Genomic DNA, 19084 nt, shown 5'->3' with positions numbered 1-19084 from the left:
GGGGGGATGTACACGGCTGTGACTATAATCGAAGAGAATTCTCTTGGAAGATAACGAGGTCGGCATTTGATTGTAAGGAATTCTTGGTCAGGTGAACAAAAGGACTTGAGTTCCTGTATGTTGTTGTGATTACAGTCGTTAATCATAAGGCGCCCTTCTTCTTACCAGAGAGATGTTTGTTTCTGTCGGCGCGATGCGTGACGAAACCGGGTGGCTGTACCGACTCTGACAACATATCCCGAGTGAGCCATATTTCCATGAAACAGAGAATGTTACAATCTCTGATATCTCTCCGGAAGGCAACTTGTGCACTAAATTTCGTCTAACATGTTATCTAGAGATTAGACATTGGCGAGTAATATGCTCAGGAGCGGTGGATGGTGTGCTCGCCGTCTGCCTCTCCTGCGGCGACCGCGTTGTTTTGGGTCGGCCTCTGGGATGATGATGTCCAGGGTGGAGGTCCGGACAAAGGATCCGCTAAGGGAAAGTCGTATTCCTGGTCGTAATGATGGTGAGGCGACCATCTCTGTCGGAGACCATCTCTGTCGGCTCCATTTCACTTGCCAAAGCAAGTATTCCGGACAAAGGAAAGTCGTATTCCTGGTCGCTTTTATATCCAATTGTTCCTCTTATTTTCCACCATAATTTGCAAATAAATTCATTAAAATCCTACAATGTGATTTTCTGGATTTTTTTTTTTCATTTTGTCTGTCATAGTTGAAGTGTACCTATGATGAAAAATTACAGGCCTCTCTCATCTTTTTAAGTGGGAGAACTTGCACAATTGGTGGCTGACTAAATACTTTTTTGCCCCCACTGTATGTATATTGAAGAGCATGGGGCTGAAGTGGCATCCCTGTCTCACCTCACAGTCCTGAGAAAAGACATCTGGGTGTTTTTTTGCCAATTTTAACTGCACACTGTTTGTGTGTCATGTGTCATGTGTTTTTCCCCCCCAACACCGCTTTCCATCATTTTGTATAGCAGACCGTCATGCCAAATTAAGTCTCTCTCTCTTTGTCTCTTACTCTCCCTCTCTCCTGCTGCACGCAGGGGAGCGGCTGACGGAACAGACGCCGTAGTGTAGCAGGCAGCAGGCAGTCAGTTGGTCAGTAACGGAAAGCGGCACAGATAATATCGGTTTGTCTCACGCGTGCCCGCTGTTAAACACTTTAAGTAATTCTCTCTTCTCTACTCTAATCTGGAGAGAGGGAGAGAAAGAGAGGAGAGGACAGAGAACGAGAGAGAAAGAGGGCTAAAGGGAGAAATGGTGAATGAGAGGAGTTGACGGAGGAGTAGAGACGATTATTCCGGCTGGTTACCTCTGTTCTAGTGACGAGAGAGAGCCGACAGCCCGATATACAGGCGGATTTACCTCCCTCCATCACGGCTCCAGACCAGTGGCTCACCTTCGCTCAACCTGCCCGCCCAGCAGCGCCCTCATCCCGGCTAGAGGTAAAACATAGACTCCGTGCTCTGGCTGAGCTTTTTTTTGCGTGAAAGCACCGCGGATGGAACAGCGGTTTCTAAACCTTAGTGAATTTATTTGCGGAAGGCGAGGAAGGCTCTCTTTCTTTCTCTCTCTCTCCCTTCTCCTCCTCTATCTCTCATTATTTTCTTTACAAGGAGCTGCGTGTGTTGGAATGTCTAGTTACACATTTTGATCACATCGATCGATTGATGTTTGGTGTTTCTATCCGTTCTCCGATGTCATTAATATCATCCAGCATGATTACAATGACATGTTGTTGTAGGTATTTCAGTATTCATTGTAAACAGAAAACAATCATTTGTTTAACATTTAACTGGTCACTCTGAGATGTTATTATTATAGTGACCTTTCAATGGAAACATAATTCATTTCATATTATTTAACTTAACAACAAGAGAGTGATCAGACATTTGTCAAGTAGTGTATGGGTAGTTAGTAGTTTAATAACTAGTTGTGATTATGTTAGGCTATGGGTAGTTAGTTAGTAGTTTAATAACTAGTTGTGATTATGTTAGGCTATGGGTAGTTAGTAGTTTAATAACTAGTTGTGATTATGTTAGGCTATGGGTAGTTAGTAGTTTAATAACTAGTTGTGATTATGTTAGGCTATGGGTAGTTAGTAGTTTAATAACTAGTTGTGATTATGTTAGGCTATGGGTAGTTAGTTAGTAGTTTAATAACTAGTTGTGATTATGTTAGGCTATGGGTAGTTAGTTAGTAGTTTAATAACTAGTTGTGATTATGTTAGGCTATGGGTAGTTAGTTAGTAGTTTAATAACTAGTTGTGATTATGTTAGGCTATGGGTAGTTAGTTAGTAGTTTAATAACTAGTTGTGATTATGTTAGGCTATGGGTAGTTAGTTAGTAGTTTAATAACTAGTTGTGATTATGTTAGGCTATGGGTAGTTAGTAGTTTAATAACTAGTTGTGATTATGTTAGGCTATGGGTAGTTAGTAGTTTAATAACTAGTTGTGATTATGTTAGACTATGGGTAGTTAGTAGTTTAATAACTAGTTGTGATTATGTTAGGCTATGGGTAGTTAGTAGTTTAATAACTAGTTGTGATTATGTTAGGCTATGGGTAGTTAGTTAGTAGTTTAATAACTAGTTGTGATTATGTTAGGCTATGGGTAGTTAGTTAGTAGTTTAATAACTAGTTGTGATTATGTTAGGCTATGGGTAGTTAGTTAGTAGTTTAATAACTAGTTGTGATTATGTTAGGCTATGGGTAGTTAGTTAGTAGTTTAATAACTAGTTGTGATTATGTTAGGCTATGGGTAGTTAGTTAGTAGTTTAATAACTAGTTGTGATTATGTTAGGCTATGGGTAGTTAGTAGTTTAATAACTAGTTGTGATTATGTTAGGCTATGGGTAGTTAGTAGTTTAATAACTAGTTGTGATTATGTTAGACTATGGGTAGTTAGTAGTTTAATAACTAGTTGTGATTATGTTAGGCTATGGGTAGTTAGTAGTTTAATAACTAGTTGTGATTATGTTAGGCTATGGGTAGTTAGTAGTTTAATAACTAGTTGTGATTATGTTAGGCTATGGGTAGTTAGTAGTTTAATAACTAGTTGTGATTATGTTAGACTATGGGTAGTTAGTTAGTAGTTTAATAACTAGTTGTGATTATGTTAGGCTATGGGTAGTTAGTAGTTTAATAACTAGTTGTGATTATGTTAGGCTATGGGTAGTTAGTAGTTTAATAACTAGTTGTGATTATGTTAGGCTATGGGTAGTTAGTAGTTTAATAACTAGTTGTGATTATGTTAGACTATGGGTAGTTAGTAGTTTAATAACTAGTTGTGATTATGTTAGGCTACGGGTAGTTAGTAGTTTAATAACTAGTTGTGATTATGTTAGGCTATGGGTAGTTAGTTATTAGTTTAATAACTAGTTGTGATTATGTTAGGCTATGGGTAGTTAGTCGTTTAATAACTAGTTGTGATTATGTTAGGCTATGGGTAGTTAGTTAGTAGTTTAATAACTAGTTGTGATTATGTTAGGCTATGGGTAGTTAGTAGTTTAATAACTAGTTGTGATTATGTTAGACTATGGGTAGTTAGTTAGTAGTTTAATAACTAGTTTTGATTATCTTAGGCTATGGGTAGTTAGTTGTTTAATTACCAGTTGTGATTATGTTAGGCTATGGGTAGTTAGTTAGTAGTTGAATAACTAGTTGTGATTATGTTAGGCTATGGGTAGTTAGTTAGTAGTTTAATAACTAGTTGTGATTATGTTAGGCTACGGGTAGTTAGTCGTTTAATTACCAGTTGTGATTATGTTAGGCTATGGGTAGTTAGTTAGTAGTTTAATAACCAGTTGTGATTATGTTAGGCTATGGGTAGTTAGTTAGTCATGTAATAACTAGTTGTGATTATGTTAGGCTATGGGTAGTTAGTAGTTTAATAACTAGTTGTGATTATGTTAGACTATGGGTAGTTAGTAGTTTAATAACTAGTTGTGATTATGTTAGGCTATGGGTAGTTAGTTAGTCATGTAATAACTAGTTGTGATTATGTTAGGCTATGTGTAGTTAGTTAGTAGTTTAATAACTAGTTGTGATTATGTTAGGCTATGGGTAGTTAGTAGTTTAATAACTAGTTGTGATTATGTTAGGCTATGGGTAGTTAGTTAGTAGTTTAATAACTAGTTGTGATTATGTTAGGCTATGGGTAGTTAGTCGTTTAATTACCAGTTGTGATTATGTTAGGCTATGGGTAGTTAGTTAGTAGTTTAATAACTAGTTGTGATTATGTTAGGCTATGGGTAGTTAGTTAGTAGTTTAATAACTAGTTGTGATTATGTTAGGCTATGGGTAGTTAGTCGTTTAATTACCAGTTGTGATTATGTTAGGCTATGGGTAGTTAGTTAGTAGTTTAATAACTAGTTGTGATTATGTTAGACTATGGGTAGTTAGTTAGTAGTTTAATAACTAGTTGTGATTATGTTAGGCTATGGGTAGTTAGTTAGTAGTTTAATAACTAGTTGTGATTATGTTAGGCTATGGGTAGTTAGTTAGTAGTTTAATAACTAGTTGTGATTATGTTAGACTATGGGTAGTTAGTTAGTAGTTTAATAACTAGTTGTGATTATGTTAGGCTATGGGTAGTTAGTCGTTTAATTACCAGTTGTGATTATGTTAGACTATGGGTAGTTAGTTAGTAGTTTAATAACTAGTTGTGATTATGTTAGACTATGGGTAGTTAGTTAGTAGTTTAATAACTAGTTGTGATTATGTTAGGCTATGGGTAGTTAGTTGTTTAATAACTAGTTGTGATTATGTTAGGCTATGGGTAGTTAGTTAGTAGTTTAATAACTAGTTGTGATTATGTTTTATGTGTGTGTGTGACTGTGTGTGTGTGTGTGTGTGTGTGTGTGTGTGTGTGTGTGTGTGTGTGTGTGTGTGTGTGTGTGTGTGTGTGACTGTGTGTGTGTGTGTGTGTGTGTGTGTGTGTGTGTGTGTGTGTGTGTGTGTGTGTGTGTGTGTGTGTGTGTGTGTGTGACTGTGTGTGTGTGTGTGTGTGTGACTGTGTGTGTGTGTGTCAGTGTGTGTGTGTGATGAACCCTAAGCCTTCAAGTTGTTTTCAGTCAGTCCTGTCTTTACCAGCTGTGGCCTAAGACTCCCTAGGGAGCACTGATTAGAACACACACACACACACACACACACAGACACACACACACACACACACACCACACGTGTGTCTAACCTCATGTTGTCTCCTTGCTCTACAGGTCCAGGAGCTGTCCTGAAAACGTTGTCTCCCCCTGTGTGTCCTGGGTTGTGATTGGTGTAGAGAGAGTTCCACTATGTCAGACCTTTCTGACCCTCTGTGACCCTCTGTCACCATGGTGACATGACAGACCGTATAGTGTTCCCCACCACATCCATGTTAGAAACCCTTCATAGAGACATACACACACACACCCACACACACACAAACACACACCCTGACACACACACACCCTGACACACACACACACCCTGACATACACACACACACACACACACACCCTGACATACACACACACACACACACACACCCTGACATACACACACCTTGACATACACACACACACACACACACACACACCCTGACACACACACACCCTGACACACATACACCTTGACATACACATACACCTTGACACACACACACCCTGACACACATACATCCTGACACACACACACTCACACACCCTGACACACATACACCTTGACATACACACACACACACACACACACACACACCCTGACACACATACACCCTGACACACATACACCCTGACATACACACACACACACACACACACACCCTGACACACACACACCTTGACATACACACACACACACACACACCCTGACACACATACACCCTGACACACATACACCCTGACATACACACACACACACACACCCTGACACACACACACCTTGACATACACACACACACACACACACCTTGACACACACACACCCTGACACACACACACCTTGACACACACACACCCTGACACACACACACCTTGACATACACACACACACACACCTTGACACACACACACCCTCACACACACACACCTTGACACACACACATCTTGACACACACACACCCTGACACACACACACCCTGACACACACACACCTTGACACACACACATCTTGACACACACACACCCTGACACAAACACACCCTGACACACACACACCCTGACACACACATACCTTGACACACACACACCTTGACACACACACACCTTGACACACACACACCTTGACACACACACACCTTGACACACACACATCTTGACACACACACACCTTGACACACACACATCTTGACACACACACACCTTGACACACACACATCTTGACACACACACACCTTGACACACACTCTCACACACACACACCTTGACACACACACACCTTGACACACACACATCTTGACACACACACACCTTGACACACACACATCTTGACACACACACACCTTGACACACACACACCTTGACACACACACACACACACACACCCTGACATACACATGTAAACGTCGCGCCCCTCCAGGTAGTGATGTCGTTAGCCGTGCATGTCCGTCGCCACCTGCGGCGCTTCCTCCTCCTCCTCGCCTCTGGCTCCCTGCTAGGCTCCGCCTACTTCCTATTCTCTCACTCCGCCCCCACTCTACAGCTCATCCAATCAGGAGAGCACGTTGCTGTGGCGTGCCCCCTGCCCTTTCCAACTCCCTACAGATCCCCCAACACACACACCGACAGACGATCTGACCCCGACACACACACTGATAAACACCCCAACACACACACTGATAAACACCCCAACACACACACCGACAGACGATCTGACCCCGACACACACACCGACAGACGATCTGACCCCAACACACACACTGATAAACACCCCGACACACACACTGATAAACACCCCAACACACACACTGATAAACACCCCAACACACACACCGACAGACGATCTGACCCCGACACACACACCGACAGACGATCTGACCCCAACACACACACTGATAAACACCACGACACACACACTGATAAACACCCCGACACACACACCGACAGACGATCTGACCGGGACACACACACCGACAGACGATCTGACCGGGACACACACACCGACAGACGATCTGACCCCAACACACACACTGATAAACACCCCGACACACACACTGATAAACACCCCAACACACACACTGATAAACACCCCAACACACACACTGATAAACACCCCGACACACACACTGATAAACACCCCGACACACACACTGATAAACACACCGACACACACACCGACAGACGATCCGACCGCGACACGCATCCCCTCCCCTCAGTCGACCCAGTAGTATTGGTACTAGTAGAATCACAGTATAGCCAATTAGGACAGGACATAGTCGCCATCCTGGAGTCAGCCAGGTACCCCTTCACAACAGAGATCACCCCGGGGAAGGGAGACCTGCCTCCTCTCACTGACCAGGTTATTATTATTATTATTATGGGGAAGGGAGACCTGCCTCCTCTCACTGACCAGGTTAATATTATTATTATTATGGGGAAGGGAGACCTGCCTCACTGACCAGGTTAATATTATTATTATTATGGGGAAGGGAGACCTGCCTCACTGACCAGGTTAATATTATTATTATTATGGGGAAGGGAGACCTGTCTCCTCTCACTGACCAGGTTAATATTATTATTATTATGGGGAAGGGAGACCTTTCTCACTGACCAGGTTAATATTATTATTATTATGGGGAAGGGAGACCTGCCTCACTGACCAGGTTAATATTATTATTATTATGGGGAAGGGAGACCTGCCTCACTGACCAGGTTAATATTATTATTATTATGGGGAAGGGAGACCTGCCTCCTCTCACTGACCAGGTTAATATTATTATTATTATGGGGAAGGGAGATCTGTCTCACTGACCAGGTTAATATTATTATTATTATGGGGAAGGGAGATCTGTCTCACTGACCAGGTTAATATTATTATTATTATGGGGAAGGGAGACCTGTCTCCTCTCACTGACCAGGTTAATGTTATTATTATTATGGGGAAGGGAGACCTGCCTCCTCTCACTGACCAGGTTAATATTATTATTATTATGGGGAAGGGAGACCTGCCTCCTCTCACTGACCAGGTTAATATTATTATTATTATGGGGAAGGGAGACCTGCCTCCTCTCACTGACCAGGTTAATATTATTATTATTATGGGGAAGGGAGACCTGCCTCACTGACCAGGTTAATATTATTATTATTATGGGGAAGGGAGACCTGTCTCTTCTCACTGACCAGGTTAATATTATTATTATTATGGGGAAGGGAGACCTGTCTCCTCTCACTGACCAGGTTAATATTATTATTATTATGGGGAAGGGAGACCTGTCTCCTCTCACTGACCAGGTTAATATTATTATTATTATGGGGAAGGGAGACCTGTCTCCTCTCACTGACCAGGTTAATGTTATTATTATTATGGGGAAGGGAGACCTGTCTCCTCTCACTGACCAGGTTAATATTAGTATTATTATGGGGAAGGGAGACCTGTCTCATCTCACTGACCAGGTTAATATTATTATTATTATGGGGAAGGGAGACCTGCCTCCTCTCACTGACCAGGTTAATATTATTATTATTATGGGGAAGGGAGACCTGTCTCCTCTCACTGACCAGGTTAATATTATTATTATTATGGGGAAGGGAGACCTGTCTCCTCTCACTGACCAGGTTAATATTATTATTATTATGGGGAAGGGAGACCTGTCTCCTCTCACTGACCAGGTTAATGTTATTATTATTATGGGGAAGGGAGACCTGTCTCACTGACCAGGTTAATATTATTATTATTATGGGGAAGGGAGACCTGTCTCCTCTCACTGACCAGGTTAATATTATTATTATTATGGGGAAGGGAGACCTGCCTCCTCTCACTGACCAGGTTAATATTATTATTATTATGGGGAAGGGAGACCTGTCTCCTCTCACTGACCAGGTTAATATTATTATTATTATGGGGAAGGGAGACCTGTCTCCTCTCACTGACCAGGTTATTATTATTATTATTATGGGGAAGGGAGACCTGTCTCACTGACCAGGTTAATATTATTATTATTATGGGGAAGGGAGACCTGTCTCACTGACCAGGTTAATATTATTATTATTATGGGGAAGGGAGACCTGCCTCACTGACCAGGTTAATATTATTATTATTATGGGGAAGGGAGACCTGCCTCCTCTCACTGACCAGGTTAATGTTATTATTATTATGAGGAATGGAGATCTGTCTCACTGACCAGGTTAATATTATTATTATTATGGGGAAGGGAGACATGCCTCACTGACCAGGTTAATATTATTATTATTATGGGGAAGGGAGACCTGTCTCCTCTCACTGACCAGGTTAATATTATTATTATTATGGGGAAGGGAGACCTGCCTCCTCTCACTGACCAGGTTAATATTATTATTATTATGGGGAAGGGATACCTGCCTCACTGACCAGGTTAATATTATTATTATTATGGGGAAGGGAGACCTGTCTCCTCTCACTGACCAGGTTAATATTATTATTATTATGGGGAAGGGAGACCTGTCTCCTCTCACTGACCAGGTTAATATTATTATTATTATGGGGAAGGGAGACCTGTCTCCTCTCACTGACCAGGTTAATATTAGTATTATTATGGGGAAGGGAGACCTGCCTCCTCTCACTGACCAGGTTAATATTATTATTATTATGGGGAAGGGAGACCTGTCTCCTCTCACTGACCAGGTTAATATTAGTATTATTATGGGGAAGGGAGACCTGCCTCCTCTCACTGACCAGGTTAATATTATTATTATTATGGGGAAGGGAGACCTGTCTCCTCTCACTGACCAGGTTAATATTATTATTATTATGGGGAAGGGAGACCTGTCTCACTGACCAGGTTAATATTATTATTATTATGGGGAAGGGAGACCTGTCTCACTGACCAGGTTAATATTATTATTATTATGGGGAAGGGAGACCTGCCTCCTCTCACTGACCAGGTTAATATTATTATTATTATGGGGAAGGGAGACCTGTCTCACTGACCAGGTTAATATTATTATTATTATGGGGAAGGGAGACCTGTCTCCTCTCACTGACCAGGTTAATATTATTATTATTATGGGGAAGGGAGACCTGTCTCACTGACCAGATTAATATTATTATTATTATGGGGAAGGGAGACCTGTCTCACTGACCAGGTTAATATTATTATTATTATGGGGAAGGGAGACCTGTCTCATCTCACTGACCAGGTTAATATTTTTATTATTATGGGGAAGGGAGACCTGTCTCTCTGACCAGGTTAATATTATTATTATTATGGGGAAGGGAGACCTGTCTCCTCTCACTGACCAGGTTAATATTATGATTATTATGGGGAAGGGAGACCTGCCTCACTGACCAGGTTAATATTATTATTATTATGGGGAAGGGAGACCTGCCTCCTCTCACTGACCAGGTTAATATTATTATTATTATAGGGGAGGGAGACCTGCCTCCTCTCACTGACCAGGTTAATATTATTATTATTATGGGGAAGGGAGACCTGTCTCACTGACCAGGTTAATATTATTATTATTATGGGGAAGGGAGACCTGTCTCCTCTCACTGACCAGGTTAATATTATTATTATTATGGGGAAGGGAGACCTGTCTCCTCTCACTGACCAGGTTAATATTATTATTATTATGGGGAAGGGAGACCTGTCTCACTGACCAGGTTAATATTATTATTATTATGGGGAAGGGAGACCTGTCTCCTCTCACTGACCAGGTTAATATTATTACTATTATGGGGAAGGGAGACCTGCCTCCTCTCACTGACCAGGTTAATATTATTATTATTATGGGGAAGGGAGACCTGCCTCCTCTCACTGACCAGGTTAATATTATTATTATTATGGGGAAGGGAGACCTGTCTCCTCTCACTGACCAGGTTAATATTATTATTATTATGGGGAAGGGAGACCTGTCTCTCTGACCAGGTTAATATTATTATTATTATGGGGAAGGGAGACCTGTCTCCTCTCACTGACCAGGTTAATGTTATTATTATTATGGGGAATGGAGATCTGTCTCACTGACCAGGTTAATATTATTATTATTATGGGGAAGGGAGACATGCCTCACTGACCAGGTTAATATTATTATTATTATGGGGAAGGGAGACCTGTCTCCTCTCACTGACCAGGTTAATATTATTATTATTATGGGGAAGGGATACCTGTCTCCTCTCACTGACCAGGTTAATATTATTATTATTATGGGGAAGGGAGACCTGTCTCCTCTCACCGACCAGGTTAATATTAGTATTATTATGGGGAAGGGAGACCTGCCTCCTCTCACTGACCAGGTTAATATTATTATTATTATGGGGAAGGGAGACCTGTCTCCTCTCACTGACCAGGTTAATATTATTATTATTATGGGGAAGGGAGACCTGTCTCACTGACCAGGTTAATATTATTATTATTATGGGGAAGGGAGACCTGTCTCACTGACCAGGTTAATATTATTATTATTATGGGGAAGGGAGACCTGCCTCCTCTCACTGACCAGGTTAATATTATTATTATTATGGGGAAGGGGGACCTGTCTCACTGACCAGGTTAATATTATTATTATTATGGGGAAGGGAGACCTGTCTCCTCTCACTGACCAGGTTAATATTATTATTATTATGGGGAAGGGAGACCTGCCTCCTCTCACTGACCAGGTTAATATTATTATTATTATGGGGAAGGGAGACCTGCCTCCTCTCACTGACCAGGTTAATATTATTATTATTATGGGGAAGGGAGACCTGTCTCCTCTCACTGACCAGGTTAATATTATTATTATTATGGGGAAGGGAGACCTGTCTCTCTGACCAGGTTAATATTATTATTAATATGGGGAAGGGAGACCTGTCTCCTCTCACTGACCAGGTTAATGTTATTATTATTATGGGGAATGGAGATCTGTCTCACTGACCAGGTTAATATTATTATTATTATGGGGAAGGGAGACATGCCTCACTGACCAGGTTAATATTATTATTATTATGGGGAAGGGAGACCTGTCTCCTCTCACTGACCAGGTTAATATTATTATTATTATGGGGAAGGGATACCTGTCTCCTCTCACTGACCAGGTTAATATTATTATTATTATGGGGAAGGGAGACCTGTCTCCTCTCACTGACCAGGTTAATATTAGTATTATTATGGGGAAGGGAGACCTGCCTCCTCTCACTGACCAGGTTAATATTATTATTATTATGGGGAAGAGAGACCTGTCTCCTCTCACTGACCAGGTTAATATTATTATTATTATGGGGAAGGGAGACCTGTCTCACTGACCAGGTTAATATTATTATTATTATGGGGAAGGGAGACCTGTCTCCTCTCACTGACCAGGTTAATATTATTATTATTATGGGGAAGGGAGACCTGTCTAATATTATTATTATTATGGGGAAGGGAGACCTGTCTCACTGACCAGGTTAATATTATTATTATTATGGGGAAGGGAGACCTGTCTCATCTCACTGACCAGGTTAATATTATTATTATTATGGGGAAGGGAGACCTGTCTCTCTGACCAGGTTAATATTATTATTATTATGGGGAAGGGAGACCTGTCTCCTCTCACTGACCAGGTTAATATTATTATTATTATGGGGAAGGGAGACCTGCCTCACTGACCAGGTTAATATTATTATTATTATAGGGAAGGGAGACCTGTCTCACTGACAAGGTTAATATTATTATTATTATGGGGAAGGGAGACCTGTCTCCTCTCACTGACCAGGTTAATATTATTATTATTATGGGGAAGGGAGACCTGCCTCCTCTCACTGACCAGGTTAATATTATTATTATTATGGGGAAGCGAGACCTGCCTCCTCTCACTGACCAGGTTAATATTATTATTATTATGGGGAAGGGAGACCTGCCTCCTCTCACTGACCAGGTTAATATTATTATTATTATGGGGAAGGGAGACCTGTCTCACTGACCAGGTTAATATTATTATTATTATGGGGAAGGGAGACCTGCCTCCTCTCACTGACCAGGTTAATATTATTTTTATTATGGGGAAGGGAGACCTGTCTCACTGACCAGGTTAATATTATTATTATTATGGGGAAGGGAGACCTGTCTCCTCTCACTGACCAGGTTAATATTATTATTATTATGGGGAAGGGAGACCTGTCTCACTGACCAGGTTAATATTATTATTATTATGGGGAAGGGAGACCTGTCTCCTCTCACTGACCAGGTTAATATTATTATTATTATAGGGAAGGGAGACCTGTCTCACTGACCAGGTTAATATTATTATTATTATAGGGAAGGGAGACCTGTCTCACTGACAAGGTTAATATTATTATTATTATGGGGAAGGGAGACCTGTCTCCTCTCACTGACCAGGTTAATATTATTATTATTATGGGGAAGGGAGACCTGCCTCCTCTCACTGACCAGGTTAATATTATTATTATTATGGGGAAGCGAGACCTGCCTCCTCTCACTGACCAGGTTAATATTATTATTATTATGGGGAAGGGAGACCTGCCTCCTCTCACTGACCAGGTTAATATTATTATTATTATGGGGAAGGGAGACCTGTCTCCTCTCACTGACCAGGTTAATATTATTATTATTATGGGGAAGGGAGACCTGTCTCCTCTCACTGACCAGGTTAATATTATTATTATTATGGGGAAGGGAGACCTGTCTCGCTGACCAGGTTAATATTATTATTATTATGGGGAAGGGAGACCTGTCTCCTCTCACTGACCAGGTTAATATTATTATTATTATGGGGAAGGGAGACCTGCCTCCTCTCACTGACCAGGTTAATATTATTATTATTATGGGGAAGGGAGACCTGCCTCCTCTCACTGACCAGGTTAATATTATTATTATTATGGGGAAGGGAGACCTGCCTCCTCTCACTGACCAGGTTAATATTATTATTATTATGGGGAAGGGAGACCTGTCTCACTGACCAGGTTAATATTATTATTATTATGGGGAAGGGAGACCTGTCTCACTGACCAGGTTAATATTATTATTATTATGGGGAAGGGAGACCTGTCTCCTCTCACTGACCAGGTTAATGTTATTATTATTATGGGGAATGGAGATCTGTCTCACTGACCAGGTTAATATTATTATTATTATGGGGAAGGGAGACATGCCTCACTGACCAGGTTAATATTATTATTATTATGGGGAAGGGAGACCTGTCTCCTCTCACTGACCAGGTTAATATTATTATTATTATGGGGAAGGGAGACCTGTCTCCTCTCACTGACCAGGTTAATATTATTATTATTATGGGGAAGGGTGACCTGTCTCACTGACCAGGTTAATATTATTATTATTATGGGGAAGGGAGACCTGTCTCACTGACCAGGTTAATATTATTATTATTATGGGGAAGGGAGACCTGCCTCCTCTCACTGACCAGGTTAATATTATTATTATTATGGGGAAGGGAGACCTGTCTCCCTGACCAGGTTAATATTATTATTATTATGGGGAAGGGAGACCTGTCTCCTCTCACTGACCAGGTTAATATTATTATTATTATGGGGAAGGGAGACCTGTCTCACTGACCAGGTTAATATTATTATTATTATGGGGAAGGGAGACCTGTCTCACTGACCAGGTTAATATTATTATTATTATGGGGAAGGGAGACCTGTCTCATCTCACTGACCAGGTTAATGTTATTATTATTATGGGGAATGGAGATCTGTCTCTCTGACCAGGTTAATATTATTATTATTATGGGGAAGGGAGACCTGTCTCCTCTCACTGACCAGGTTAATATTATTATTATCATGGGGAAGGGAGACCTGCCTCACTGACCAGGTTAATATTATTATTATTATGGGGAAGGGAGACCTGCCTCCTCTCACTGACCAGGTTAATATTATTATTATTATGGGGAAGGGAGCCCTGTCTCCTCTCACTGACCAGGTTAATATTATTATTATTATGAGGAAGGGTGACCTGTCTCACTGACCAGGTTAATATTATTATTATTATTATGGGGAAGGGAGACTTGCCTCCTCTCACTGACCAGGTTATTATTATTATTATTATGGGGAAGGGAGACCTGTCTCCTCTCACTGACCAGGTTAATATTATTATTATTATGGGGAAGGGAGACCTGTCTCACTGACCAGGTTAATATTATTATTATTATGAGGAAGGGAGACCTGTCTCACTGACCAGGTTAATATTATTATTATTATGGGGAAGGGAGACCTGTCTCACTGACCAGGTTAATATTATTATTATTATGGGGAAGGGAGACCTTACTCACTTACCAGGTTAATATTATTATTATTATGGGGAAGGGAGACCTGTCTCCTCTCACTGACCAGGTTAATATTATTATTATTATGGGGAAGGGAGACCTGTCTCACTGACCAGGTTAATATTATTATTATTATGGGGAAGGGAGACCTGTCTCCTCTCACTGACCAGGTTAATATTATTATTATTATGGGGAAGGGAGACCTGCCTCCTCTCACTGACCAGGTTAATATTATTATTATTATGGGGAAGGGAGACCTGCCTCCTCTCACTGACCAGGTTAATATTATTATTATTATGGGGAAGGGAGACCTGTCTCCTCTCACTGACCAGGTTAATATTATTATTATGGGGAAGGGAGACCTGTCTCCTCTCACTGACCAGGTTAATATTATCATTATGGGGAAGGGAGACCTGCCTCCTCTCACTGACCAGGTTAATATTATTATTATTATGGGGAAGGGAGACCTGTCTCCTCTCACTGACCAGGTTAATATTATTATTATTATGGGGAAGGGAGACCTGTCTCACTGACCAGGTTAATATTATTATTATTATGAGGAAGGGAGACCTGTCTCACTGACCAGGTTAATATTATTATTATTATGGGGAAGGGAGACCTGTCTCACTGACCAGGTTAATATTATTATTATTATGGGGAAGGGAGACCTTCCTCACTTACCAGGTTAATATTATTATTATTATGGGGAAGGGAGACCTGTCTCCTCTCACTGACCAGGTTACTATTATTATTATTATGGGGAAGGGAGACCTGCCTCCTCTCACTGACCAGGTTAATATTATTATTATTATGGGGAAGGGAGACCTGTCTCCTCTCAATGACCAGGTTAATATTATTATTATTATGGGGAAGGGAGACCTGTCTCACTGACCAGGTTAATATTATTATTATTATGGGGAAGGGAGACCTGTCTCCTCTCACTGACCAGGTTAATATTATTATTATTATGGGGAAGGGAGACCTGTCTCCTCTCACTGACCAGGTTAATATTATTATCATTATGGGGAAGGGAGACCTGTCTCCTCTCACTGACCAGGTTAATATTATTATTATTATGGGGAAGGGAGACCTGTCTCACTGACCAGGTTAATATTATTATTATTATGGGGAAGGGAGACCTGTCTCACTGACCAGGTTAATATTATTATTATTATGGGGAAGGGAGACCTGCCTCACTGACCAGGTTAATATTATTATTATTATGGGGAAGGGAGACCTTTCTCACTGACCAGGTTAATATTATTATTATTATGGGGAAGGGAGACCTGCCTCACTGACCAGGTTAATATTATTATTATTATGGGGAAGGGAGACCTGCCTCCCCTCACTGACCAGGTTAATATTATTATTGTTATGGGGAAGGGAGACCTGTCTCACTGACCAGGTTAATATTATTATTATTATGGGGAAGGGAGACCTGTCTCACTGACCAGGTTAATATTATTATTATCATGGGGAAGGGAGACCTGTCTCACTGACCAGGTTAATATTATTATTATTATGGGGAAGGGAGACCTGCCTCCCCTCACTGACCAGGTTAATATTATTATTATTATGGGGAAGGGAGACCTGTCTCCTCTAACTGACCAGGTTAATATTATTATTATTATGGGGAAGGGAGACCTGTCTCCTCTCACTGACCAGGTTAATATTATTATTATTATGGGGAAGGGAGACCTGCCTCCTCTCACTGACCAGGTTAATATTATTATTATTATGGGGAAGGGAGACCTGTCTCCTCTCACTGACCAGGTTAATATTATTATTATTATGGGGAAGGGAGACCTGTCTCCTCTCACTGACCAGGTTAATATTATTATTATTATGGGGAAGGGAGACCTGTCTCACTGACCAGGTTAATATTATTATTATTATGGGGAAGGGAGACCTGTCTCACTGACCAGGTTAATATTATTATTATTATGGGGAAGGGAGACCTGCCTCACTGACCAGGTTAATATTATTATTATTATGGGGAAGGGAGACCTGTCTCACTGACCAGGTTAATATTATTATTATTATGGGGAAGGGAGACCTGTCTCACTGACCAGGTTAATATTATTATTATTATGGGGAAGGGAGACCTGCCTCCTCTCACTGACCAGGTTAATATTATTATTATTATGGGGAAGGGAGACCTGTTTCCTCTCACTGACCAGGTTAATATTATTATTATTATGGGGAAGGCAGACCTGTCTCCCCTCACTGACCAGGTTAATATTATTATTATTATGGGGAAGGGAGACCTGCCTCCCCTCACTGACCAGGTTAATATTATTATTATTATGGGGAAGGGAGACCTGCCTCACTGACCAGGTTAATATTATTATTATTATGGGGAAGGGAGACCTGTCTCACTGACCAGGTTAATATTATTATTATTATGGGGAAGGGAGACCTGTCTCACTGACCAGGTTAATATTATTATTATTATGGGGAAGTTAGACCTGTCTCCTCTCACTGACCAGGTTAATATTATTATTATTATGGGGAAGGGAGACCTGTCTCATCTCACTGACCAGGTTAATATTATTATTATTATGGGGAAGGGAGACCTGTCTCACTGACCAGGTTAATATTATTATTATTATGGGGAAGGGAGACCTGCCTCCTCTCACTGACCAGGTTAATATTATTATTATTATGGGGAAGGGAGAAATGCCTCCTCTCACTGACCAGGTTAATATTATTATTATTATTATGGGGAAGAGAGACCTGTCTCCTCTCACTGACCAGGTTAATATTATTATTATTATGGGGAAGGGAGACCTGTCTCCTCTCACTGACCAGGTTAATATTATTATTATTATGGGGAAGGGAGACCTGTCTCCTCTCACTGACCAGGTTAATATTATTATTATTATGGGGAAGGGAGACCTGTCTCACTGACCAGGTTAATATTATTATTATTATGGGGAAGGGAGACCTGTCTCACTGACCAGGTTAATATTATTATTATTATGGGGAAGGGAGACCTGTCTCACTGACAAGATTAATATTATTATTATTATGGGGAAGGGAGACCTGTCTCACTGACCAGGTTAATATTATTATTATTATGGGGAAGGGAGACCTGTCTCACTGACCAGGTTAATATTATTATTATTATGGGGAAGGGAGACCTGTCTCATCTCACTGACCAGGTTAATATTATTATTATTATGGGGAAGGGAGACCTGTCTCACTGACCAGGTTAATATTATTATTATTATGGGGAAGGGAGACCTGTCTCATCTCACTGACCAGGTTAATATTATTATTATTATGGGGAAGGGAGACCTGTCTCCTCTCACTGACCAGGTTAATATTATTATTATTATGGGGAAGGGAGACCTGCCTCCTCTCACTGACCAGGTTAATATTATTATTATTATGGGGAAGGGAGACCTGCCTCCTCTCACTGACCAGGTTAATATTATTATTATTATGGGGAAGGGAGACCTGTCTCACTGACCAGGTTAATATTATTATTATTATGGGGAAGGGAGACCTGCCTCCTCTCACTGACCAGGTTAATATTATTATTATTATGGGGAAGGGAGACCTGTTTCCTCTCACTGACCAGGTTAATATTATTATTATTATGGGGAAGGGAGACCTGTCTCCCCTCACTGACCAGGTTAATATTATTATTATTATGGGGAAGGGAGACCTGCCTCCCCTCACTGACCAGGTTAATA

General features: G+C 40.9%; 1 protein-coding gene across 2 annotated transcripts in view; it reads left to right on the top strand.

Moving 5' to 3' along the window:
* Positions 1-1071: 1071 nt before the first annotated feature.
* The window catches only part of ndst3 (N-deacetylase/N-sulfotransferase (heparan glucosaminyl) 3), a 117680-nt gene continuing 99667 nt past the window's right edge, over positions 1072-19084 (top strand). For both annotated transcript variants that reach the window (XM_090188432.1, XM_090188433.1), the window contains exons 1-2: positions 1072-1455; positions 5229-7503. In XM_090188432.1, coding sequence (XP_090044558.1) covers positions 6571-7503 — 933 coding nt within the window. In that variant the 5' untranslated portion in view covers positions 1072-1455; positions 5229-6570. The remainder of the gene's footprint in view (positions 1456-5228; positions 7504-19084) is intronic.

This window comes from Oncorhynchus mykiss, chromosome 10 (genome assembly GCF_057628025.1).
Source record: "Oncorhynchus mykiss isolate SJ-2025 chromosome 10, ASM5762802v1, whole genome shotgun sequence".
NCBI classification, from domain to species: Eukaryota; Metazoa; Chordata; class Actinopteri; order Salmoniformes; family Salmonidae; genus Oncorhynchus; species Oncorhynchus mykiss.
This window is presented reverse-complemented; position numbering and strand designations above follow the sequence as displayed.